We start from the raw sequence: 26848 nt of genomic DNA on the forward strand, positions 1-26848 counted from the left end.
AGTGCATTCTACAAAATGACAGCTAGAATCTGATTGGTTGCTATAGGCAACATCTCCACTTTTTCAAACCCGCAGTTTAGTAAATATACCCCTAAGTGAGTATCATTGTGTTGCATATTCAGTGTTCTATAAGCCTTCTCAACGTTTGATCCCTAGACGACAGCCTGTGTTTACCTAATAGTAGCACCGGCCCTGGTTACCTGTGCCCCATTTTTAATAAATGTCCCCTAAAACGAGTAATTGTAGGTCAGACTGTGCCTCACTGTGTGGGATTCCTCACAATGCTGTACTGTGAGACAATGGGATCCAGGAAGGGAAGGGAGGCATCATTGTTTGAATGGACTGTGAGGGTACCATTTGCAGGACATAATTAACGTTGTAGTTTAGGTTGACAACACTTTTTAATTCAGTTCTTGTATAATCTGTTGCAGGGGGACATTTACTTTTGTAAATATAAACCATTGGATGAGGGTGATTGGTAAACAGTGTTACAGACTGCTGGTTATGTCTGAGCTGTCCTTCATTTTCCTGTTGTATTATGAAAACTGCTTTATTCTGTAACTATGCTTTGCATACTAGGTTTATTTAGTCATTTTTGAATATCAAAGGTATTGTTCAGTATAGTAACAAGCATAAAGTGTCATTGAAGTTGAAGATCAACAAAAGCACCTAAGACTGCCAGAGCCCATGACTTCACGGCACAAAAATCCTAACCCTGAATGTCTCATTGTCATCGTAATCTGTGTTCTGCTAAACAAATAAAGAGAAGGGTCTTTCAGGATGGTGTGTGTGGTAATATGTGGCTATGAGATCATACTTCAGACTGTATAAACCACTTTAAGAAGAGGAAGACTAGCCAAATATTACTGAGGAGTGTACTGCAGGACCTTAAACACTGAGTTTGTTTGTTATGCTGATTTCCAGATAATTATAGAGCACTTTACCTCAGTGTTTCTCTACAGTCCTTAAGTGCCCCCTATTTAAATGGTATAGCTCAGCTTTGTCTGCCTGCGACATGTGTTTCAAAACGCTGTAACAAGAGATATAGCTCAGTCTGAACTGCAGTAGACATGAATGTGAGGGCAGCTTTATTTTGTTCAGTGTTTATAAGCACACTTATTATGGCCTACTTGTCTATAGCTGTTCCTGGTGATGCGGTACCAGCATAGCATATACAACACTTGACAACCTTTCCTGTCTCCCCTCAGGGAGATCCCTAGGGTAGGGCAATTGTTGTGGTGGGGGCGTGGCTTAATTGATAGAGGTGCAAAGTTCTGGCAATGTAGCCTTCGACTTCTGCTTTTTCTTTGCTATTTTGCAGAATGGCAATCTTACACTGTATTTATTTTCAAATTTGCATTTTACAGAATTTATAGTCTATGAATAGATCTGGGGAGACTGCTGTGTGGTGTAGTGGGTACTACTGGGAGCACTTAAAGCTACGTTTTGCCAACAGAACATGCAAAATAATGGCCAAATATTGAATGAATGAATGAATGAAGCGAATATTCTGCTAAAGAGTCTTGAAAATGTAATTCATATGCACTGTAGTGGTTTCCAGCCAGGTGATCACTGTGAACCAATGACACAGTTCTGTTTTGTGTGTACACGTATACCCAGTCACATGGTCATGAAATTGGCCATAATTATAAAGGCTGGGGATCATTCCGTAACATATCTAGCCACAAAGAGCACTGTAATTATATATCAATTTTATTTATAAATAAGAGTTCTTTTGCATCTTTCAAACACTAAAAGGCAAACATTTTCTTTGGATTGTGAGCCAGTCTGGGCATTCCGTTGGATTGAGCCAGAAATGAGAGATACACTAGGTGAAGATAGAGCTAAAACAAGATTTTGTATAATACTTTCTCAGGTTCACACCTTAATGAGGTCCATAAGAACAGTTGTTAGGCAATGCTTTAACCTGAGATTTTCCCCTTTCTCTAATGCTTAGGGAAAAGCATCACACACAGGTTTTTCCACACCTGCCAACCTTCCTGATTAGTAAACTGAGATAAATTAGTCCTGACTCACCCAAGCCTTGTCCTCATCTGACAAATCTCACCCAATTGGTTAAGTATGCAGTCATATCAGTAATCTTATTTTGTAGACCGCTTAAATTACCTATTTAATATAGGTAGAATCCAAAAAGTTAAAGCACTATTTCCTTCAGCTCCAGTAACCGGCTCTCCAATTTAAGAAATAGGCGGAAACCCCTTATTTGCTATATTTGGGGGGCAGGCTTGATTAAGAAGGGACTGTCCAAACTGGACGACCCATTTCTGCCCTTGTAAATCAATGGTTTCCTATTTTTAGTTACCACAGTTTTTTGTTAAAGAAAAATTAATTGAGCCAGATTTGTTAAAGCACAAAAAAGGATTTAAATACCTCCCCACTGCCCGATTCTAGTGGACTGTCCCGCCCCTCAGGACTTATTTCCAAACTGCTAGGAATGTTAGGAGGTTTGCAGGGATGTATTTATTGCAGGGGGTCTAGCAGTGGCCTAGTGTTTCACAATTGCTTGGCACAACCCTGGGGGTGAGGCATGCCCAACCTGATGCAACCACACACCCCAATGTGGCACAGCCATGCCCAATTTCGGAGGGGGTTGTGTCTCAATTTCCAAACATAGAATGTTGGGAGGTATGCCCAAAATGGTTTCGAATAGAGATGCTCAGGCTTGGTTTCCCCCGAACACACCCGAATTTAGCAGATCCGAGTACCGAGCAGAGCCGGCTTGGTACTTTCGCCCCCAGGCTGAAATGTGCCAGCCCGCGCCTGACTGTCTCTCATGTTACATAAATTTAGTAAGCAAAGGTTATTATAGGCGACATTGCCAGTTACAGTGTGACTTTTTAATCCAAAATCTCACTTCATAGCTAACAAGATGGTGGACCAAGGTCATATCTAGTACTGATTCACAGACATCACATTTTGCCCCCCTTTAAAGACCACCAAAAACGTAAAAAACATATTGCTCTGTATAAGAGCTAATATATATATGTGTGTGTATATATATATATGTTATTGTGGCAGAGCTGAGAAGGGTGTCTGTACTGAATAGGCGTTACAGAGCACCTGAGGAGACTTCCTTCGAAGACAAGGTGGGAGTGTCGCCTGTCAGTCACCCAAGCCTGTTGAAGGAGTCTTGACTATATAGACCTGGGGGTAAATGTATCAAGCTGAGGGTTTTCCGGCGGGTTTGAAAAGTGGAGATGTTGCCTATAGCAACCAATCAGATTCTAGCTATCATTTTGTAGAATTTACTAAATAAATAATAGCTAGAATCTGACTGATACATTTATCCCCTGGACTGTGCAACTGTGCAGGGCAACCGATGCTAATTAGTGGCCGGCTGGTAGCTAGGGAACTACCATATAGCCAGATGTAGGTTGCCTGGTGTCATCCTGACGTTTTGATGTGCTATTGTGACGTAACAATAAACCGCCATATTGATTTGCAACAAGAAGTTGTCCATGTTGCTGATATCTGCAAGGTGTTCTTGGTTAATAAATATATATATATATATATATATATATATATATATATATATATATATATATATATATATATGATTATAGTAAAATTGTTTCAGGAGTTGATCAACATAATGATGCACAATGGATTACAACCATTAAAAGGCAAAACAGTCTACCCAACTAACAACTGGGAACAATGACTTGTACGGGTCATTCATACATACATACATACATACATACATACATGGGCAAAAGTATTTGGCCACACCTGTTCATTATTAAATTAAGGGTGTTTCAATCAGACTGTTGTCAGAGGTGTATAAAATCAAGCACTTAGCCATGCAGTCTCGATTTGCAAACATTTGTGATACAAAATAGGTCGTTCTGAAGAGCTCAGTGACTGCAAGCGTGGTACTGTGATAGGATGACACCTTGCAATAAGATGGTACGTGAGATTTCATCTCTGCTGGATTTTTCACGGTCAACTGTAAGTGATATAATCAGAAAGTGGAAGCATTTAGGAACAACAGCAACTCAGCCATGAAACGGAAAACCACATAAAATCACAGAACGGGTCAATGACTGCTAAGGCGCCTGGTGTGTAAAAGTCGCCAACGCTCTGCTGATTTCAGAGCTGAAGAGTTCAGAACTGTCACTTGCATTATTGTAAGCACAAAAACTGTGCAGTGGGAGCTTAATGGAATGGGTTTCTATGGCCGAGCAGCTGCATGCAAGCCTCACATCTCCAAGACCAATGGCAAGCGTCGGATGGAGTGGTGTAAAGCACACTGACATTGTACTGTGGAGCAGTGGAAATGTGTTCTGTGGAGGGAAGAATCATACTTCTCTGTTTGGCAGTCAGATGGGCGAGTCTGGGTTTGGCGGATGCTGGGAGAACATTACCTGCCTGACTGCATTATGCCAACTATGAAATTTGGTGGAGGAGGAATAATGGTATGGGGCTGTGTTTCAGGGTTTGGGCTAGTCCTCATATATTCATTGAAGGGTAATCTTAATTCTTCAGCATACCAAGTTATTTTGGACAATGCTATGCTTTCAATTTTGTGGCAACAGTTTGGGGAAGGCTGTTTTCTATTCCAACATGCCCCAGTGCACAAAGCAACAAAGACATGGTTTGATGTGTTCAATGTGGAAGAACTTGACTGTCCCGCACAGAGCCCAGACCTCAACCTTATCGAACACCTTTGGGATGAACTGGAACAGAGATTACGAACCAGGCCTTATCGTCCAATATCAGTGCCCGACCTCATAAATGCTCTACAGAATGAATGGGCACAAATTCCCACAGAAACACTCGAACATCTTGTGGAAAGCCTTCCAAGGAGAGTGGAAGCTGTTATCACTGCAATAGGGAGACCAATTCCATAGTAAAGTATATGTATTTGAATACAATGTCATTACAGTCCCTGTTGGTGGTAATGGTCAAGCGTTCAAATTCTTTTGGTCATATAGTGTATGTGAATGATACAAAAAACATTTTCATACTGGTCAACTTGTATTTCAGGTGTGTTTGCCCTTTAAGCTATATTTCCTTTACTGAATGAAATTAGATCATTGTTTTTATGAAATGCACATTAAAGTTGTATCTTAAGAGCCTTGCAAATGTACCCTTGTATAAATGTTAGCGTGTTTGTAGAAGGGATGTTTGAAGAGAAATTCCGAGTTGTTCAATTACTTGTAAAATATGTAAATGTTAAGATTGCTGGTATAACAACAGGAGACATGTCATCAGCAGGGCTGCAACAAGGATTTGTTCTTTCCAAATGTCCTTTTATAGAAGTATACTGTAATGTTATTGAATAAGGTATGCTGGATCCTTTATTATAGCATTATGAAAATTGACACTATGTGACAAAATAATCACTCAGCACTTAAATTAATGTGGTTACCTGCTTCTACCAAGCATGGTACCTGTAAAACCCCACAACTTATTAGGTAGCCTAGATTAGCTGCATACAGATGTATATAGACTTATATCAAGACCAGCTGCCTATTTCACAGCCTCACCGCACCTTATAGTCCACGGCCATTGCCCACAGGAGCTCTTTGTCATCTTGATGTTCTTGACCTTGCACTTTTTATCTTCCACTCCATTCTCCTATCACCACTTTGTCATGCCCAAATCTGTCCGCCTCCCTCTATAGCCACGCTCTCACCCCAGCCTTAGACCCAGCTGCCTCTGCCACTCACCGGTTCTGGCGCTCTAAACCCCAGCCACGGCACTCCAAGCAGACCTTATTTTACCTTTGTTTTATATTGTGCCTGTTGGTCTTCTGTGTATTTGTACTACGTCCTCTTTCCCCATTGTAAGGAGTTGAGGAATGTTGTGGCACACTACAAATGGATAATAATAATAATAATAATAATAAATTGTAGCTCTGGATTTATTGCAAGTCAGACACCTCCGTTCTGCACAAGATCTGTGTCTCTCTTCCACTCTCATCACATCCTCCCATTCCCGGTCATGGGACTTTTGTTGGACTGCTCACAATCTATGGAATTTCCTCCCTCACACAATAAGGTTTTCCTCTAGTCTTCAAACCTTCAAGCGTTCTCTGAAAACCAACCTCTTCAGACAAGCTTATAATATTCCTCACCCACTCTCTTAACCTCAGTAGATTACCCTATTGCCACCATTTACACAATTCACACAAGACAACAACCCTCTGATCCCCGAACCAACAATGCTGTGTGACTGGATCATATAGCATACTGATTACTTTTTACCTTGCAATCTGGCTGGAACATTATGCAATACATAGATTTAACCTCATGTATCTGACCCCATTGTCCCATAGATTGTAAGTTTGTGAGCAGGGCCTTCTCACCTCTTTGTCTGTATTACCCAGTATTTTTATTACTGTGTTTGTTCCCAATTGTAATCCGCTATGGAATTTGCTGGCACTATATAAGTAAATGTTGATGATGCTTACTCATTGCTGTTGAAATGCTTATTTTTAGTTATTTCAATTCCTCCTTTGCATTTCCTAATTTCAATTGCTTTTGAGATGAGCCAGAGAGTGCAGACAGATTCAGAAGACCTTCTAATATATTACTGGGCAAAATACGGCCTGTGGTTAGCCAGGGATCCAATGAGTTTAAATGTGTGGTCCCCAACTATGTACAGTTTTATCCCCCGCTCTGTCTGCTGTTGAATATGTCAGAGCTAGGACCATGGATGAGGTTTAGTATCTCATCTGATTGTGCATTGTGGTTCTATGCACTGCTGTAGGAGGAAGAGGGGGTGCAAATCAGAGGAGTAGGATGGATTTGGGTGTTTTGAGTTGCCCGTAAGGAAGTCTGAAAGGAATTATGAAGAACATGTGGGATCTGAGAGCAATGTGGGTTTAGGTTTTGTGGGAGGTCCTAGTGGCATTCCAGGGCATTTTTTAAGTGGGTGTATCGGGACATGTGGGTTTGTGGAGATTTTTCCCCCCCCCTGCATTTTTGGGGAAAAAAAACCTTTATTTTTTGGGGGGTGAGATGGCAAGAGGGAAGAGGAAAAGAGACTGGAATAAAGAAAGAGAGAAGAGGTGGTGTAAAACTGCACTTATTACTACAATTGAGGTGAAAGAAAGAAGCCCCCATTCCCAGTGCTTTTTTTTTTTACAATAAACCAAATATATTTATTAATTGTGGAGTGTGTAATTATTAATTCACAGGGTATTCACTCACAGGGGCCTCATTCAGCTTCGGACGCAACCTGCACGCAACTTGCAATTTAAAAATCAAGCACGAAAATTGAGTGTAGTTCCGACCATATTCAAATCCAAGATCTCAAGTCTCATTTCAATTTGAATCTCAACCTAAACAGTGTTTGTTGTATGACATAGCAGAGTGCAGGATGTGCGCATGCATATGTGGAATATAAAGTCCCCTTGAGAGTGCATATAAAAAAATTTCTATAAAATATATGAACAACTTATAATACTATAATAATTAATAAAAACGTGTTTTAAATTTATTTTATTTTTTTACATTCAATACATAAATCCTAATGCATAATATACATACAATGCGGTTTTATATTCTCACTTGCATACAAATATCCTTTGCTATCTAGTGGGACACACAGATGTAGTTTGTAATACAAAGACGATCCTGTGACATTATTATCAGTTGGTATTTACACCTGCCCTGGAGCAAAACTATATGGCTAAAAATGTACTTTAGAGAAATCCAGGTAAATGTATCAAGCTGAGAGTTTTCCAGTGGGTTTGAAAAGTGGAGATGTTGCCTATAGCAACCAATCAGATTCTAGCTGTCATTTTGTAGAATGTACTAAATAAATGATAGCTAGAATCTGATTGGTTTTTCAAACCCGCCGGAAAACTTTCGGCTTGATACATTTACCCCCATGACTTGAATCAGCCACATCTGCGGTAGAGTACCCCGTGGCACGCCCCCTTACTGTACATTTCATACATTCGACATTCGTCCACCCCTTCCCAACCCTGTTCCGCCCTTCAAGACATATGCTGTTGTAAGTGGTCATTTGCGTTTGGACATGAATTACATTCATTGGCATAAGGTCAGTTTCTGAGCATGTGCAGAGCTATTTCATGTAATATACGGCACACAAGGGGACTTACGTCCACACATGAGTCAGGCCCACAGTGTCTAACATCAGCCCAGGATACAACCAAGCCCTCTTTCTCTAGGAACCTTTAGCTTTTAGGACAAGGATATTGAGTTAAACTGCTGCCCACGTTCTCCAAACCGTGTGAATGCTGAAGTTCCTTTTCTTCTCGGACCGTGGAATAAAGAGTAACAATGTCCTTGCAGAGATCAAATGATGAGACGAATTTGAGCACAGCTGTTGAGTTTACGCTGCATATTCAGACAGCCCTGGCATTGCATGCAAGAGGGAGGAAGAGATGGAAGTAACTCTACCCCAACTTGTTTTCAGCAGGGAGTTTATGGAGTGTATTGTAATGTATCGTTGAATGATTCAATTAGATTTGTTTAGTCTATATTACTGTAATTTTGTATTACATGTTCTAAAATTATCCAGTTGATGTGGTGATCATTGATTTGTGTGGTACTGCAAATGGTGTTTGTAATTTCTTGACATACTGTTCACTTTGGAAATGTCACAATACTTGCTGCTCCATTCCATTAATTAGTAAGAAATACTGCACAGTTAATGCAACAAAATTATTAAAGAACAGTGTTTATTCAGCGCAGTAGTCTTGATGTGTCCACCTTCAGGTAATTATATTACCAGGCAGTAGTCTTGCTGTGTCCACCTTCAGTTAATTCTATTACCAGGCAGTAGTCCTGCTGTGTCCACCTTCAGGTAATTCTGTTACCATGGCAGTAGTCCTGCTGTGTCCACCTTCAGGTAATTCTGTTACCAGGCAGTAGTCCTGCTGTGTCCACCTTCAGGTAATTCTATTACCGGGCAGTAGTCCTGCTGTGTCCACCTTCAGGTAATTCTATTACCGGGCAGTAGTCCTGCTGTGTCCACCTTCAGGTAATTATATTACCAGGCAGTAGTCCTGCTGTGTCCACCTTCAGGTAATTATATTACCAGGCAGTAGTATTGCTGTGTCCACCTTCAGGTAATTCTGTTACCAGGCAGTAGTCCTGCTGTGTCCACCTTCAGGTAATTCAGTTACCAGGCATGTAGAACTGCTGTGTCCACCTTTAGGTAATTCTATTACCAGACAGTAGTCCTGCTGTGTCCACCTTCAGGTAATTCTATAACCGGGCAGTAGTCCTGCTGTGTCCACCTTCAGGTAATTATATTACCGGGCAGTTGTCCTGCTGTGTCCACCTTCAGGTAATTATATTACCAGGCAGTAGTCTTGCTGTGTCCACCTTCAGTTAATTCTATTACCGGGCAGTAGTCCTGCTGTGTCCACCTTCAGGTAATTCTATTACCAGGCAGTAGTCCTGCTGTGTCCACCTTCAGGTAATTCTGTTACCAGGCAGTAGTCCTGCTGTGTCCACCTTCAGGTAATTCTGTTACCAGGCAGTAGTCCTGCTGTGTCCACCTTCAGTTAATTCTATTACCAGGCAGTAGTCCTGCTGTGTCCACCTTTAGGTAATTATATTACCAGGCAGTAGTCCTGTGTCCACCTTCAGGTAATTCTGTTACCAGGCAGTAGTCCTGCTGTGTCCACCTTCAGGTAATTCTATTACCAGGCAGTAGTCCTGCTGTGTCCACCTTCAGGTAATTCTATTACCGGGCAGTAGTCCTGTGTCCACCTTCAGGTAATTCTATTACCGGGCAGTAGTTCTGTGTCCACCTTCAGGTAATTCTGTTATTGGGCATGTAGATCTGTGTCCACCTTCATGTAATTAGGAGAATTCATGGGAAAAATGCAACATAAAGCTGATCCATAGATTCTGTATAGTGACCCAGAAGAATAGAATTTAGGAAAATCCTGACTAACAACAGATGACTTGGAACCATTTCTCTATCTGCCTGTGAAAGTATCCAAAGACTGAACAAGCAGCTAATGAATCTGAACACGTTCACAAACAGGTTGATTAATCCAACCTACTGCTTAAACAAATCGAGCAGCTTCGAACCAGCATCCAGTCTCTCATTACTCCCAAAATTGCCTATGATGTAGGAGAACTCGGAAGTTCAAGCCCACTTACAAAACAGCATCTTCCTGTTTTTTAGGCAAATAGCACAGAAACTACACATGATGGCCTGCTAGTCTCCATATTATTCTCCATCTCTTTCAGTTCACCACAATATATAATAGAACATGAACATTCTAGGTCAGGGACGGCAGAGACTCTGGATGTTCCACGGCAGGTTTGCCTCTGAGAGCTGAGAAAAACTGATGTGCTGCTATATTTGGTGATAGCAGAGACCATTGAAGGAGATATCTACCCAGTAATAACTTTCTACAGAGACGCCAGAACCGCGATGCTCCTATACCTAGGACCATTCCCATTTTAGAAGATATTCACTGGCAGCCATCAAGGATGGCAGGAACCTAAGGTACCAAGGTATCTCCCCAACCACAGGGGTCCTGAGCTGGTTGGGGAAGCAAGTGGTCCCTTTGGGAAAAATCTGCTGTTGGGCATCAGTTTTAAGCCACGACATTGGCATTCTCTATACGTTTGTACACTATTTCCTCCAAGTGCCACTCTTATTCCCACCGCTATCACTGCAGATTGTGGATGCATTGCTTATACTAAAAGACAACATCCTTGTAGTCACATCCTTTATGTCTGCAGGGGGTGGATAGCATTAGGACATTTATTAAAATAAAAAAAAAGCCGACTGGATTGACAGACAGATTTTCAGAAAATGATTATTACATTGCACACAATACCTGTATAAATCACAGCACTTTGGCAGCAACATTTCACACATTTTTCTGGTAGAATTTGGCCTTAAGTGTTCCTACTATCATTTTTGTTTAACCCAGAATATAAACCACGAGCAGGATGAATTGACACTGTCATCATCCCAGTTTTATTTATGGACTCTACATTCCATGGAAATTACAGTGCAGAGTGGCAAAGCAAAAGCGGAGCTTGAAGATGATATTGTCATCAGTTTACACCTCCGAGAAACAGCCATTACCACCACGTCATTCAATTTGATCAAAATGTTGCTGCAACTTAGCACTATCACTACATCTACTATAACTTTTACAGACATGTATAATCTCTGACGGGTCTTTCCAATTAGATGTTTCACATCAGTATTTTTTCCACTTATTACATGCACAGTTTGTGTGCTATGAATAAGTGAAAAGTCAAAGTCAAAAGCCGGTGCTGAGTTGTCTGATCTCTTTAGCTTCTTTTGTATGATATAGGAAGGGACAAAACAGCCAAGTGGTTGTTACACTAAGAGCCTTGCCTGAGAACCATTTTGATCTCCAGTGCTACCTTCATGTGCTCCACCAGTCTCCTCTCCACCCCTCTCAATATTCCTGCGTTTCCTGGCAAATAAATCGGTGCTGCCCATGATCCACTCAGACCATGGCCTGTATCTGACCTGTCATCTCTCCAATCTGCCCACTAACACCTCCACTTACTCAATCCTCAGTTTTATGTGACCAATCCACCCCCACCCCCCCATCGCACAGATGGAGTGTCCATCAATCATGGGGGTGATAGACACCAGAAATTACATTATAATCTTGTATGGTCAAGGAAACTGCTTAAAAAATACTGTGAATCTCCCAGTGGAAAACACTCCCACATTGTACAAAATGTAAATGAAAATAAAGACTTGTAGGAGAATAGCCCTGTTTCATCAGTGGGCTCATGCCGTGCCGGACCCGGCTGCTTGTACCAGTGATCGGCATAGTCGTAGATATGGTTGGTACATCGTAGAAAACACTTTTTTTTATAAGTGGGTGAGTTTTGTAGTGAGTGGTCAACAGTTACATGACTAGCCACCAATAACCCTGAGACACAATATGTGGGGTGACTTTGGCTCAAGTTTAAGTATTTCTGCCTGGAAATTTGTTCCCCATTTTTAACTTATTTTATTTATCCACTTAATTTCGGCATAGAATCTTATTTTAGTCGCAGAACAGCTGCACCAGTCAAACTGTTATACTATCTCCATCACACATTACATCTTTTGGTTATTTTGAAGGTATGTTAGCTATTCTTCTAGTGTAAGCTGAAAATTTTAACACTTGATTTGTGGGAAACATCACTGCAACTTCACCTCCTCTTTACCAACAGATTTGTATTTTGTTATGTGAATTCTGCACAGACCTTTTTCAATTATGTATGGGTGCTTTATGTAGAGATCATTTTTACTTTTTTCCACATGATCCACAAGCAATTGTTTTTTATAATATAAAACATTTTAGTTACTGTTTAAACAATCAGACACAACCAGAAAATCTGGAACACAATTGTGCTATTATATTTTCTGTTCATACAAGTGGTTTTTCTGTTTCCCCTCATAAGCCAACAGATGGCGCCAGCTAACTAGCTTTATCACTCATTCCATTTGATGCTAATTCTTGTATTTCAGTATCTTAAGGAACTCTGATTGTGAGCCAATTGAATGAATATATATATATATATATATATATATATATATATATATATATACACATACACATACATACTTAACATACATACACACTCATACTCACACACATGCATGTGCAATCATATCATTTTATTTAGGCATATCAGTGTCTCTGGTACGGTCTCAGTAGAGCTTATAATCTAATTTTCTAAGCACAGACCCGCGGAAATATACACACCATTGACAATATTGTCAGAAGTTTTTCTTAACTTGCTCTTGACTACACTCGGTACACAGGTAAGTGCTGTCCCAAAGCCTCTCTGCTGCGCGATCTGAGCTTTCCCCACTCTCTCAACACTGGACTTACATGCAGGTCGGTCTAGCGGCACACTACCCCGACCTTCCACTCCGTCTCTCTGCCCCGGATCAGCATCCCACCCTTTCTGCTGTCACCTGTCTCTCTCTGTCCTGCAGTGTATCTATCGGAACCATACTCACTTAGGCGTTAACAGTACTAGCTTGGACAGGCCAGAATTGGACCCACAGACGAACAAACAGGCTCTATCAGGCTTAAACCAGAGTCTTCTGAATCTCCTAAATGGATTAAAATCACTAGACACGAATCGCTCTTTTTAAACACTCCGATCCCACAAATGCTCCTCCATGCCATTAAGGCCAACACTCCACACTCACGCCTGCAAGGGATGTTACATAAGTTTTAGGAAGGGAAGGGGGGTTGTTTTTTTAATATGTTCACTAGGCCTGCTAAAGAGACAATATTGTATTTTGGCAATGAAAATTTTTTATTGAGTTTATATAAAGGAGACTCTCACATTGTGCACTCTACCTCTGCTGACATTATGTACTGGAGTATAGACAACAGAGGACCTGTACTTTGCTTCTAAAGAGGAAGAACATTTTTAAAACTGTTCTGTGAAATACTCGTATCATTTTGCATTTAGCCTCAAAGTTTTGCATGTTTATCTGGTGGAATTTGGCCTTCGTTCAATGTGAATTTACAAACGCGGTGTGGAACTAAATTCAGGGGGATTTCAGAGCATAAGCAGAACTTGAATATTCTCTCACTGAAGCTTCGGAACTCTGACTGTTCCACTACAAAGCTCGATTTGTGTGAAATTCCACATCGATTTCACCCATCTCTACTTGTAACAAATACATTTTATTTGTGGGCATATTGGTTCCTGTGAACATGCCTGAAAGAAATGGACATTAGGTGCTATCAAATAGATTCCTTCCTACTGCTTGCTGTGTAATCCAAGGAATGGATTGAGATATGGAGTGCATGTCCTGTATTGCTGTATAATAGTCTGTTCTATATCTGCCTCTACTTCCCTGCATGGGGTATGTTTACATGTCAGTTACCATGGGAAGACTGAAATAGATGTACATGACAATTATACTTAAAGACTGTACCTTGACAGTTTATTAATAGAGGCTCTCATTTACTTCTCTCCTTGCTGACTGTTTCTGTGAAGTCAGTGTTGCAGAAATAATTTTCGGGAAATATCTAGATGTCTTTCTAATTTTGTAGAGGACTCAGAATATCTTTAGTGACACTAGTATGTCCAGTGGATATAAAAAGTCTACACATCCTTATTGAAATTGCAGGTGTTTGTGATGTCAAGTCTGAAATCAAGATACATCATGTCAGATCTTTTTTCACCTTTTAATGTGACCTTGCGAAAAACAAATAGACCATTTTTGGAACAAGAAGTGAAAATAAAAAACCTACAATACCCTGCTTGCATATGTATGCACACCCTATAAATGGATACTTTGAGGAAGTATCCGTTTATAGGGTGTGCATACACACCTTATAAACGGAAGTAAGACCTTTTACTTTTATTATAGCAGTAAGTCTTTTTGAATTATCAACTGTGCCCACCTGGACATTGCAATTCTTTACCACTTTTCCTAAAAAAAAAGTTGAAGATCCATCAAATTCCGAGGATGTCTCCTGTGCACAGCCCTCTTTTTAGGTAATTCCACAGGTTTTCAGTGGGATTGAGGTCTGGATCCTGACTGGGCCATTCCAAGACTTTGATCTTGCTTTTGTGAAGTCATTCTTTGGTTGACATTTGATTGTGCGCTTTGGATTGTTCATCTTCAGATTTCTAACAGAAGCCAACAGGTTTTGTGCCAGAATATCTTGATATTTGGAACTATCCATTATGCCCTCTATCCTGCCACCACCACCACCATGCTTCACTGTAGGTGTGGTACTGAGTATGCTCAGAAAAGCGAAGGCTTCATTGTGATTATTTAAGTGCATGTATGCAGCCTTTCAACGATCAGAAGGAACAACCAGACCGTGGGGGTAGTAAGGCTGTAGTAATGTTAATCTCAGATACATGCAGTCATCAGCCAAACAGTTTTTCCACTAACCCAATCAAAATCCGACTAATCCTGATCTGATGTTGATTGAGTTCACTGGTAGTTTTGACCCCACCACACACACAGATTGCCAGACCGGATTGCTCCATGTATAGAGTGTTTGGGGAAACTATTTGTGCCACGTCTAGGCCCAATCCCTGTGGATAAGAACCAGTGGGCAGGCTAGCGTGCTCTTTGTAACAGAACCCTTTCCCTCAAAAAGGGGTCTGCTAAACTCATCCCCCAAGACTTATGCACAAGGCACAATTCAGAGGTGTTCATCAGTAAAGGGATACATGGTATCAGATATAGGAGACCACAGAGATAAAGCAGGATCCTTCGTGTCTGTCTCCACATTACAGAGTATCCAGAGTATATGAATTTTTTCAATATGATAGGTAGGTACCAAATAGATTTCCACCTACTGAGACTCCAGGCTGGCAGGGTGAGCAGGGACTTGCAGTTCCACCACAGCTGGTGACCCTTATGTTCTTAGGTGTGTTTATTATAAACGAGTTTTACCAGAGAGATTTCAAGGACTGCCTGTGGATCTTGTCACTGTGCCGTGTTGAGTTCTTAAAACAATCTATGTGAAGCCCATGAAATCTTTAATGATACTGTATGTAAACCCTTGAGTGGGTTTAATTCCACACTAAATCATGTAAATCACATTGCATGTGTTTGTGTAGTTGTTAGGTGGGTGCCATGTTTGAATGTATATTATTAATGAGTTAACTTTGATGGTGTTTTTTTTCATGTGAAACGTATATAGAATACTGTACTAATGAATGGCATTACACAAGATATAAAGAATGCTTTTCTATTCTGAAATGTAGTCATCCTTAATTTTGATGACAGCATCATCATTTTAGAAAAGCGAGTAAAACCTAGTTACCTATGCTCTTGGAATGTCTGGGAGATTCCTGATATAGGGGGAGAGCTTCTACACTCCCAGCAGCAAGCAATTCTTCTGGAGAACGCTTACCCGCTGCAAGGTGGGCAAGGACATGATGAGAATCTCATCATAAGCCTGCCCACCTCAGTGTGTGTGATGATGTAAACCTGCATCATTACCTGCTGTCAATCATTTTACTGAACAAGGCGGGGCTTGATAATGCGAGTGCCCTGCCCACTCCATGATGTGGATTGTGTCATCAAGCCCCACCCACCAACTCTTTTCCTACTTCAGCTCTCCATCTCCCAGAAGTGAGATAGGAAGAGTAGGCAATTATGAAATACAATAAACCGCCAGAAACATAGAACATGCATGTTTCTTGTATGATATACAGTGAGTCAGTGTCATAAATGAGAATATTCTGGAGGTACGTGCCAGGTGTTATATTGAGGATGGAGACGTTGCCGCTGCAATTTTTAGTTGTCCTGGCGCTGACAGGTACATTAGTTATTTGTAGAGCAGTAATTCAGTAAACCTTTAAATAACACAAATGATTACCTCATATCACTATCTCCAGACCAGCACTGAGCAAGTCATGTCAATGTCCTAACCTTCATGTGTGCGTGTATTTTACTATATGTCCATAACATTCATAATTGTCCATCATCATATTTGCTTCACAATTACATACGTACATAAAATACATAAGGGGTAATCCACTCAAAATGAATGTGTCTCTTAAAGTTATTTTATGGGAATAACCTGATACTTGGAATAGGACTTATACATGAAATTCTTATTTGTTAAATACAAGCTTTGAGTAGTCTGTAATGATCTTTTACATTGTTTTCACTATTCAGAAAGTTATCATTGGAACCATTTGCTAACATGGATTTCCTAGGTGTTAATTCCAGATAACATGGACTTATTTGGGATAGCGGTGGCTTCATCTGTATATTACCACTTTATTATGGTAGACGTAGTTATACTGTCAGACCCTCTGGTACAGGTTACTAAACCCTTTTTTAAAGTATTTCTCAGTTGAATGTATTAGGAAATAGGGTACTAACATGAATATCTTGTTTTAGTTGTAGAATGGAACAGTTGGGAGATATACACACTGTAATGATGGAAGGGAACCAATATTACATATGGATCCCAACAAAACATTTGTTTTACGGAAAAGAGCCTGATCACAGTTGTAACGATATTTGAAGACATTAAGGGAAATATTTACTAAGCTGCGGGTTTGAAAAAGTGGAGATGTTGCCTATAGCAACCAGTCAGATTCTAGCTGTCATTTTGTAGAATGTACTAAACAAATGATAAGTAAAATCTGATTGGCTGCTATAGGCAACATCTCCACTTTTCCAAACCCACAGTTTAGCAAATACACCCCTAAGGCTTTATGTGACAAAATAAAAGCACAAGGCCTGAATAGTGTCACATGTTTTATATGCTGCTATTGAAACACATATTTCCCGGATACACAATAAGACGCACATAATAAAAGTATAGAGATGTACAACATGATTTGTTTAGCTTCTTTGCATAACGTCCATTTTAAGCGACAAGGTCAAAATGGGACAATATGAACAGGAAGCCAGAGGAGCATTAATCGGAGTTAGTCTCTAATACGTTTGCAGGTGAAGCATTTATGTCCTGTGGTATTTATATATAAATTTAGAGACCTTGTGGTGCTTTGTGATTCACATAATAACCATGTTAAACATACAGTTGCAATGAACATGTCATGCTCTCCGCACAATGTTTTTCAAAATAGCAACACACTATTAAGTGGCCTCATTGTTTATTCACAACAGGTTAAGCTGAAGCCTGGTGAAAAATGAGGCTCCAGAGATCGGCTTTCTATGTTGTTTTCCAAAAACAAAATACTGGCTCCAGTCCTTCCTGGGATTTAAAAAAAAAAAAAAAATTAAAGCAATTTGTTTCTAAAATAAGCTGCAGAATTTTGCAAGTTCCTGGAAAAGTTTGGTGTTTTACAAGTTTAAAAGCAGTAGGTTTTTCTTAATGCGCGGCCAATTTTTCTAGCTGTGCTTGGTAGACGACAGATCCTGGCTACATGACAGTCACGAGAGTTAAAAAAAAAACCTGTTACTTTATTTTCTTCTTTCCAAATAATTGGCAAACACTTGGCTATTTGAAGCCAGAATCACTGATTAATATGTTCTTTTGCTTATGGAACGGTCTTATCTATGTGATTGTATTCCAGAAGTACACTGCATTTCTATTACAAATATCCCCATAGAGTCCATGCACGTGTCCGCAAAAAATGGACACATATTAAGATATTAGGTTGCCTAATGACAGTTTATAGTCTCTACTGACATTAAGATCACTGCACTATTTGGTAAATTTGGTTAAGAACATCTAACGATAGCTATAATTGTTGCTCTTGTGTACTAAAATCTAGTATGACTGCACAACATATAATCAAACACTACTTATTTTTCCCAATTTAGGTCATATTTATATGTTTAGGAATTTGGAGGATGTTATTCTTTTCTAGTTTATTACACTACTGTCACGAGCCGTGGCGGTTCTCACAGCCGCCGCGGCTCGCTTCTGGCTTCCCGGCCATCACCTTGACGACCGGGAAGTCATCTCCGCTTCCTTCCGGCCGGACGCTTCTTCTATAGCGCTGCGTCCCGGCTGTGCTGGAAACCGGGCGCATGCGCGCAATAGGCAGCCTGTGGGCTGATTGATGAAGGGGGCTTGGCCCAGTGATTACTAGCCCCTGTGGGCCTTTACAGATCTGGGCTTTGATTGGTGGCAGCCAGTATTTAGGGCAGTGAGGTCTGTAGCCTCACTGCCGGTTATAGTTCCTGCTTGCTAGTGTGCTGACCTGCTTCCTGCCTTGTTCTGTCCTTTGGATATCGTGTTGGATTGTTCGTGTATGACCCCTTGCCTGGATTTGGACCTTGCTCGTGTTTCTCGTGACCCTGACCTTCTTGCCTGTAACTGGACCTAGCTACCGTGCCTGTGACCCTTGAACCCGGCTTGTGTATTGGATTCTCTGTCTGCTGCCGGCCCTCGACCCCTGCCTGGACTCTACTCCACTTTCCTGGGTTCTCCCTAGTCGGTACGCACTTTACAACCCTCTGCTAGTCTGCGGCCAAGTCTGTCCCCACCACTAGGGGCTCCAGTGTACACCTGACTGGCAGAGCAGACTCCGGGTTGTGCTGTACCGGCTAGAGGGGTTCCTAACAACTACGTTATTTTATATTTGATATCTTGTGTTTTATCTTTTTAATAATTGCAAGGACATTAGGTCAGATGTAAAAATGATTCTATGTACTGTTGTAAGGAAGTGCAGTAACTCATATCGAGCAATCAGCACATGTCTGTGATCTAACTACTGCTAGTTAGACAAAGAAAGGAAGCGTTAGGTCGCCATGTTGTCTTGTACTTGCTGCGTCATCCATTAAGTGGCTCACCTGTGATCATTAGTAAATAGAATGCACTTTCCCCCACTGGGCATCTTCCTAGTTGTAGAGATGATGTTTCTATTTGTCCCATGACGGACAAATCCTAGATTAACTTGTTGCTTGAAGTGAATGAGCACACACTGCAGGTGCTTTGATCTCATATGGAAAACATTTTACGCATTTGTTCTCTGGATTATAAGGGATACAGTTAGTGTTTCAGTATGTGGCTCACTACAGATATACTATGCAGTTCTCCTGAGATCTCACGGGCCACATATGAGATCCATGCACAGAATAGAACAGCAAATAATATCTATGTGAATAGGAAAGTGTGGCTGGGGAAGAGGGGTATGATTAATGCTCGGTACAATGTGCATATCTCCCAACTGGCCTGATTTAGGCCTGACAGTCCAGATTCTAGGGGACTGTCCTGCCGCCGCATCGGCTGCTGGTAATGTTGGGGCAGTCACTCTGCTTACCAGTGCTCTGCATGGGAGACCAGCTGTGCGTGGGTGCTGTCACTACCAGTGCAGTGGTGTTTTGGGGGACCTAGCACTCCACAGGATGGTGTGACCATGCCCCCACCATGAGGTGGTCATGCCCCCACCATGAGATGGTCATGCCCCCACCATGAGGTGCTCATGCCCCCACCATGAGGTAGCCATGCCTCTGTCATGATTACAGAGAAGTTAATGTTGGGAGGTATGAATATGAAATAACGGAAGACTCTTGCACCATTACATCAACAAAAGCATCTGAAATGATACAACCTGCTGAGTTCTGGGAGTGCAGCACGGCAAGGCCGGGAATGACATAGACAACATTAGCCGTTCAGCGTGTTGCGTGGCCGATGAAACCATAGACAGATATTTTACGTCCGTATGGTCCCTAAGTAATTCTCTTCGTAAGGTTGTTTTGCTTTTACCAACCGTTGTACAATTGAAGATAGAATATTTTGAAAGCTAGAAAAGTACAATTATGATAATGTTAAAAGGTCAAAAATATCATATATTTGAGAAAATTCAAATATGAATTAGTGTAAGAACTTTAGTGGTTCTCTACTGTATTAAACTTGGTTGGATATATGTTCTCTGTCATAAGCCAGATAGCTGAGTATATGAGAGAGATCTTCCATGTACGTTATATTCATCAGAGCGGTATTCAGGTGTCACTGCACAGGACAATCTCGTCTGTGCTCACCCTTTATAGAACTGCCGCACTCTGTCGTACTGGTCTTATAGCCAGCCCCTTACTATAGACTCTTTAATTATTAGCTATATTTTGCACACAGAAACAATAATGCTACTATTGTTCCCTATTATGGTTCCTGGACTTAATTCCACCAATCTGCAAATACTGTATCATGAAACTAGCTTGGAGGACACCGCTCTCCTGCTGTTCCTCCTGGGCCCCAGATCCCCTCTCATTCTTTCCTGACAAGCTGTCCCTCCTTTGGGTCTGTTCTGTACATCTGTATGGGCTTAATTCCACAACGGTGACTGTGTGGTAACTGTATTGATAATATCATCTGACTTTTATATTAGTAGATGGTTTAATACATTTTAGGGTTTGTAGCTGTGTTTTATGATATGTATCCAGATGTCTGCAGAGGTGAGATGTAAACCTGTGGCCATCTGATATGTGGGCAGCTCTGTATTACATCAATTTAGTAACCGCTGGGGTATGAATGCACCACACATGTACACATAGAATAGGGAATATAAAACATGAGTTTATGTACATTCTCTTTGTAAGTGTGCAAAGTCCATAATCTCCCCCAGCACAAGGGCTGCACCAGAAGTACAGATGTGAGCTGACTGTAGAAGTGTATACAGAAGTGCAATTCATACCAGTCATTAAGAACTTTGTGAAGAATGCTTTTGCCCACACTTTTCTGTCAGACAATTAGCTACAGCCATCATACAGGGAAGAAGTGTAAAAGATCGCTTTCATTACATTACTGTTCGACTACAAAAAGTACCAACTTTACACCTATAAGAAGCAGAAAATGTAGACTATATTTAATATGTTTGATTATACAGAAGGATGAGCTCTGCTCTAAAGCTGGTGTAAGACTGTATATGTGTCTATCAGCGTACAGAACCCCTTTCAGAACCCCAGGGTGAGGATTTCATGAGATAATAATAGAGTTTATTTCATGTGGCATAGTGCCACTTATAGGAACATCAGTTTCACAGACCAGCTGAGGCCGGCATTATTAATCACTTGAGAACAGAGCTTTTCCTGGTTCTAACCTTCGGAAAGGGCAGTGTCACTAACACATTCTAATCTCCACATATTCTACAGCAGGACAAGCATGTAGCGGGACCACAGCCAAAATTACACATGCGGATTTTGAATCCATGTCAAAATAAATATAGATTGAAATCTCAGGAGCTGGCAAAACCTTATGCAGCAAAGGGATATGATCTTAAGCTTGATGTCTGATTGTGACAATGCCTTCCCTATACAAGTAATTGTGTCTTCTATCATTGGGATCAGGCGTCTACTAATCACTGTTATTGTTATATTATCAGTCAGAAAGGTGAGTTTACATGTATAGTGAGGAAGTGGGATATTAGAATTATATATAATATAATATTGCTTCCTTCTAGCATTAGTTACTAAGAACATAATCACTATTAGGAAGAATATTACTCATCTTATATCAAAGCTGTGGCATAAATTGCTGCCCCCTGTTGGCAGACAAGGAGCATTCCAGATGTTAGTGTCAGGCTGCAAGCTCATCTTTATATGTTGTGGACATTACATCTCTCCCACATTGTTATACACATATATGTAATGCTTTCTTCTTGATGTGTTGTATTTTGGATTCAAAAGTTATTGTCCCTCTTTTCTTTTGGTTGTACTATTATTATATAGGTGTTACAAGTTCATGTTTTTAATCCACTTATTAGCTTTAAAAAAGACATCCTGTGTATTATTAACATTTTAAGATTTAAAGATGATCAAGTTTACCATTTATAACGGATTACCAAACCCAACCAAGATCAAACAAAGTTTGATGAATCTGGCTGGAAAATCCAGTGTTAGTCACTCTTACGATGCTGGATATCCCGACACTACTTACCCCGGCAGGATTACAGCGAACAATGTATCGCCGACTCACTGGAAACACAGGCAGCTTGAAAGGCAGACTTCACTAAATTGCGGCAGCTGAAAAGGCCGGCAGAGTCCAATGACGTCAGAATGAAGAGACACACTGTCATCCGAGCTCTTATGGTACTAATTTAAGGAGGCGCCACCTGTACAATGTACATGGCTTAGTAAAGAACCTTGTACAGGTGGAGCCTCTTTAAATTAGTACTTTAAGAGCTCAGATGACAGTGTGTCTCTTCATTCTGACGTCATCAGACGCTGCCGGCCTTTTCAGCTGCCGCAATTTAGTGAAGTCTGCCTTTCAAGCTGCCTGTGTTTACAGTGAGTCGGGATTGCTATCTTGGCTATAATCCTGCCGGGGTAAGTAGTGTCAGGATATCCAGCTTCGTAAAACAGTACCCAACCCGGAAAATCAGTTGATGCCCAGCATTAATTTGCTATTGCCATTATACTTTTTAATGTATTTATTTTCTGTTTGAGTAAGGACGTTGGAGCAAAGGGCATCAGTCAAGTGTTCCAAGTCCGGTATGTAGGATGTAATTTCTTAGTTATGTGGCAGCTACCAGCTTCTGAATATCTTTCTGGGTAAACAAGGCTTTTGACAGTGAAGGAAAGGGAGACAGCGCTGTTCAAACAAACTTGTCTACAATATATCAAACATGTTTATAATATGTAGGTTTAAATCTGATTTAATTAATTGTAAACTGCATCTTTTAAGATTGCTTTAATTCGGCTTGCCTGTACAGAAACGAAGATTTGAAGAACAGAGAAGGTAATTTAATCATTTAATGGAATGACAGCCTTGTTCTACTCAGTCCAAGGACTCCAGGTGCAAACAAATGTATTTGGAGCATTATGTATGATAAATTCCAAGCGGTAGACCTGCCAGATCCGATTAATAATGGAAAGAGTGGAAGGTGGTTCTGTATTTTTAAAGGACAGGGCATTAAGACTGTGGGTGATCAGTTTCTGGGTGTGTTTAGGGCTATCTGGAATATGGTGGGGTAGTAAGGAATAAGACAAGGAGTCGGGGAAGGCAGGTATTTCCTTCAGTAATATGGAGCTTTTGGAGGACAAGGTACCAGCAGTAGTATAACTTATTAGCAGTCTCACTAATCTTAAGGCAGATTGAGGTATTAGAGAGATTAAGCCTAATATTATCCCAGTTGTCCAGTTCGAATGTCTCCCCCATATACCTCTTCCACTTAAGTTCATGTTATAATTAGACAGGTCATCGAAGAAGGCTAAATCTTCAAGGAGGTTTGGAAGAGAAACAAGTGGATTGGTGTTAGGCTTATGTTGTCGACATATAATGATATTTTGTGAGCGAGATGTCAGGATTTTGTCACAGTTTTCAAAGGGGAAAGCAGGCAGCCATCAGGAGTTCCATTTTTGATCTCAACTCTCATAAGTTTGTCTTCCCGATCTCCCCTTTCATAAAACTTCTTTTGTAGCCATTGCAAGATCTTACCAGTTTTTTAAAAGTTTTACAGTTCAATTGTGAGGGATTTTGAAATGTGTCTCCTGGAATACAATTGTATCTGCAGATTGCTGTTTAATATGTTGTAGGGCCATTGTATGTTTAGTGTGATTTTTGAGGCCGTTAACATGTAAAGCTAGGATCTTAAGGGTCATGGAAGTTATGGGAATGCAAAAAGGTCAGGGATTTTGTAAGGAAAAAAAGTAAAGGTGAGAAATGGAGACAAGTCTCCTGGTAGGGAAACGAGTCCAGTTGAGTTAATGGTAAAAGATTGCTACCGGAAATAAGGGGGGTGGTCTGGAAATCCAAGTAATAAAGCTAAACAATGTATTGGAAAAACAATGGGAGTGGGGAAGTAATAGGGTGCATGAAAAAGTACTTGTCGGAGAGTAGGAGAAGGGGAGTGAGCCCAAACAGTGTAATTAAAGTATATGAAGGTGAAAAAAGTGAACAAGAACAATTGAAACATATAGGTAACAACAACCACATTGACAATGTAACAGTAAATTCCAGGAGCCCCCGCCATGCGTAACCATGGGGAGACAGGAGGTAGGTCACATGGATGAGTCAAGTGCCCCTTGCAAGAGATATAAACATGCTAGTTGCAAGCCTTAAAAGGAGGTATATAGTTATAGCATATAAAAACATAAAAAGAAGCCTCAGTCAGATGGAAACCCAATCATTATAATATGGTCCGAATAAAATCCTGCAAGTTGGTTAGTGTAAAATGAGTAGACGCTGGGGAAACAAACAGAATAACGGTAGGGCTCTACTGCATAAAAGTCAATGTGTCAGAGAGAACAATTAAGCCAAGGACCACTATGCAGTCTGGGGCCGTTTCCTGGAGGAGGCCAACAAAGAGGTAGAGGGCTCAGCGAGCTTCAATTTCTGCAGCAGATTCAGGCCTTAGTCGGATGTTTTTACAAAGATTGTTCTGTTAGTTCAGTGGTCAGGGAACAGGGGTAAATTACCCAAAATGGGGTAAAAATGAAATTCCTGGGGGTAATGCTGCAGATTCACATGCTGTCAGTTGGATTGTAGACCCCTTTAAATGTGAAATTGCTGTTGTACCAGAAGAGCCTCAAGAGTTGGCAGAGGCACTTCTTGAGCTTCGATGCAATAATGAAGCACATATTGCATTTGAAAACAAAGCAGATCTGTCATATTTTTGGATATCAACAGCTACAAAGGCATTCAAAATTACACATGAGGAGGCAGTCAAAAAGTTGCTGCCTTTTGCAACAACATACCTTTGCGAGCAAGGATTTTCCACTCTGACGAACATAAAAACAAAGCAGAGAAATCGATTGGACGCTGAAGACTATCCAAATTGCTCTGACATCAAAATGCCCCAATATTGATGCTCTCGTATCAAAAATGAAGCAACATCATTTCTCCAAAACCTGAAGTTTTGAAGTTGAAGCTTTCAAAGAAATTTTGAATAGATTCAATAACATTTTTAATTCAAATAATTAATAATATATGATTTCCTTCCTTTCAAATCAAGGGGGCAATGTCGGCATATCTAATATATTTTGGGGTAAAAGGTAAAAAAGTTCCCTGACCCCTGTGTTAGTTGGATGGAGATAAGTTGAATGGAAAATCCCCACCTGTAACAAATATCTAAGGATCTGAGGAATTTTGTGACTTCAGAAATGGCTCTTCTTTTCTTTACAGTGGTGGATGAGTGGTCTTGAAAAATGAGAGGGTTTGTCCCGGAGTGAAAAATAGATTTGACATTTAATGCTTCAAGGAGAAGTTTCTCCTTCACAGTGTAGTAATGTAAGCGCACCATCACATCTCGCGGAGGCATGGTTGGTTGAGGGTTAGGTCAAGGGGCACGGTGTGCACGGTCCAGCAATAAATCAGAAGTGGTCAGGTCTGGAACCAGTGCTTTGATGAAACCTTGCAGGCAGATGGGAAGGTCTTCTGAAGAGACAGTCTTAGGCATATCTTTAATTTTCAGATTTTTGTGGCGTGAGCAGTTCTTTTGTTCTGGCAAAATCCTGATCTGTTTGAGCTTGAAAGGCGCAGATCTCATCTGTCTTCCTTTCAGAGTGCAGAATTCAGATTGGATGGTGGCTTTACTCTGTGTCATAATGCCAGTCGGTTGTGGAGTCTGAGTGGTGACCTGGAGGATCCTGAGTTTGCTGTGGGGGTGGTCCAGTGTTCCCATTCCTAGAGAACATACTGGGAGTTTGCGATTGGGTGAGTTTTTTCTGTCTTTGAGCCATAGGTAGGTAGGCAGTAGACAAAAGGTTGATTATGGAATAAGCAAATAGAACTGAATGGAGAAAGTACTTTCTGCGAAGATAGAGAGACCCCGCTCCCGGGATTGCGTTATGGGTAGTATACTGAAATATGTAGACAGATGATGTGTGTGGCGACACGACAAGTAGATTATCTTCTTCAGAATGAGGAGTATTAAATATCCAAGTGACAGGGATAAAACAATGCACTAGCTCATTGAGACAACAATTAGGAGTATTAAATCTGTGTGTTTCAGAGAAGAAATCTAGGAAGTGGCTGAAAACACTTATACAATTGAAAAAAACTTATGTGTATTTTATTATACCACCATCCAAATTGTCCTACTGGTTTTAAGACACATGTAGCCACTTTGCGAGTTTTATTTTATTTTATAGTTGATAACGGATTATACCACCTGTAACCTGTGGTAAAAAAAAATCTGATTGGCCGATCATGGGTTAAAAGCAAGTCCCGTTGTTAATTTTGTATCTCTGAGAAAACCGCAGGAATGATGTGCGGAAAAACGCATAAGAGGAGTGAAAGCAAGGTATAAAAAGAACCAGCCTGAATGGTAGTGATTGATAGATTGCATTGTACAAGCTGGAACGAGAGGCCCCGGGTCCTGAAGTTGAATGGTATACACGGTTGTATCATCTGCTGTGTGAGGTAACAGACTAGATTAGTGTGTCTTATTTGCCCCTGTAGGTGAGACTGAATTAAGAGCCATTTTGGGTGGCTGAATATTTCACCTGCTGCATACTGTGTCGGACTTTGACTATTATTAGT

General features: G+C 40.7%; 2 protein-coding genes across 3 annotated transcripts in view; one reads left to right on the forward strand and one right to left on the reverse strand.

The window, feature by feature from the left end:
- CMSS1 (cms1 ribosomal small subunit homolog) overlaps positions 1-26848 on the forward strand; it is a 236656-nt gene that overhangs the window by 167670 nt on the left and 42138 nt on the right. Inside the window, exon 1 of one of the 2 annotated variants that reach the window (XM_075197013.1) lies at positions 16103-16261. The exons of the other annotated variant lie outside the window; for it this stretch is intronic. Within the exon in view, the coding sequence (XP_075053114.1) occupies positions 16174-16261 (88 nt within the window). The 5' untranslated portion in view covers positions 16103-16173. Of the gene's footprint in view, positions 1-16102; positions 16262-26848 lie in introns of those variants that run through there. 2 annotated transcript variants of the gene reach the window in all.
- Positions 1-26848, reverse strand: part of LOC142139424 (filamin A-interacting protein 1-like) — a 107028-nt gene that overhangs the window by 67487 nt on the left and 12693 nt on the right. The gene's annotated exons all lie outside the window — the stretch shown is intronic.

This window comes from Mixophyes fleayi, chromosome 2 (assembly GCF_038048845.1).
Source record: "Mixophyes fleayi isolate aMixFle1 chromosome 2, aMixFle1.hap1, whole genome shotgun sequence".
Classification (NCBI taxonomy): Eukaryota; Metazoa; Chordata; class Amphibia; order Anura; family Limnodynastidae; genus Mixophyes; species Mixophyes fleayi.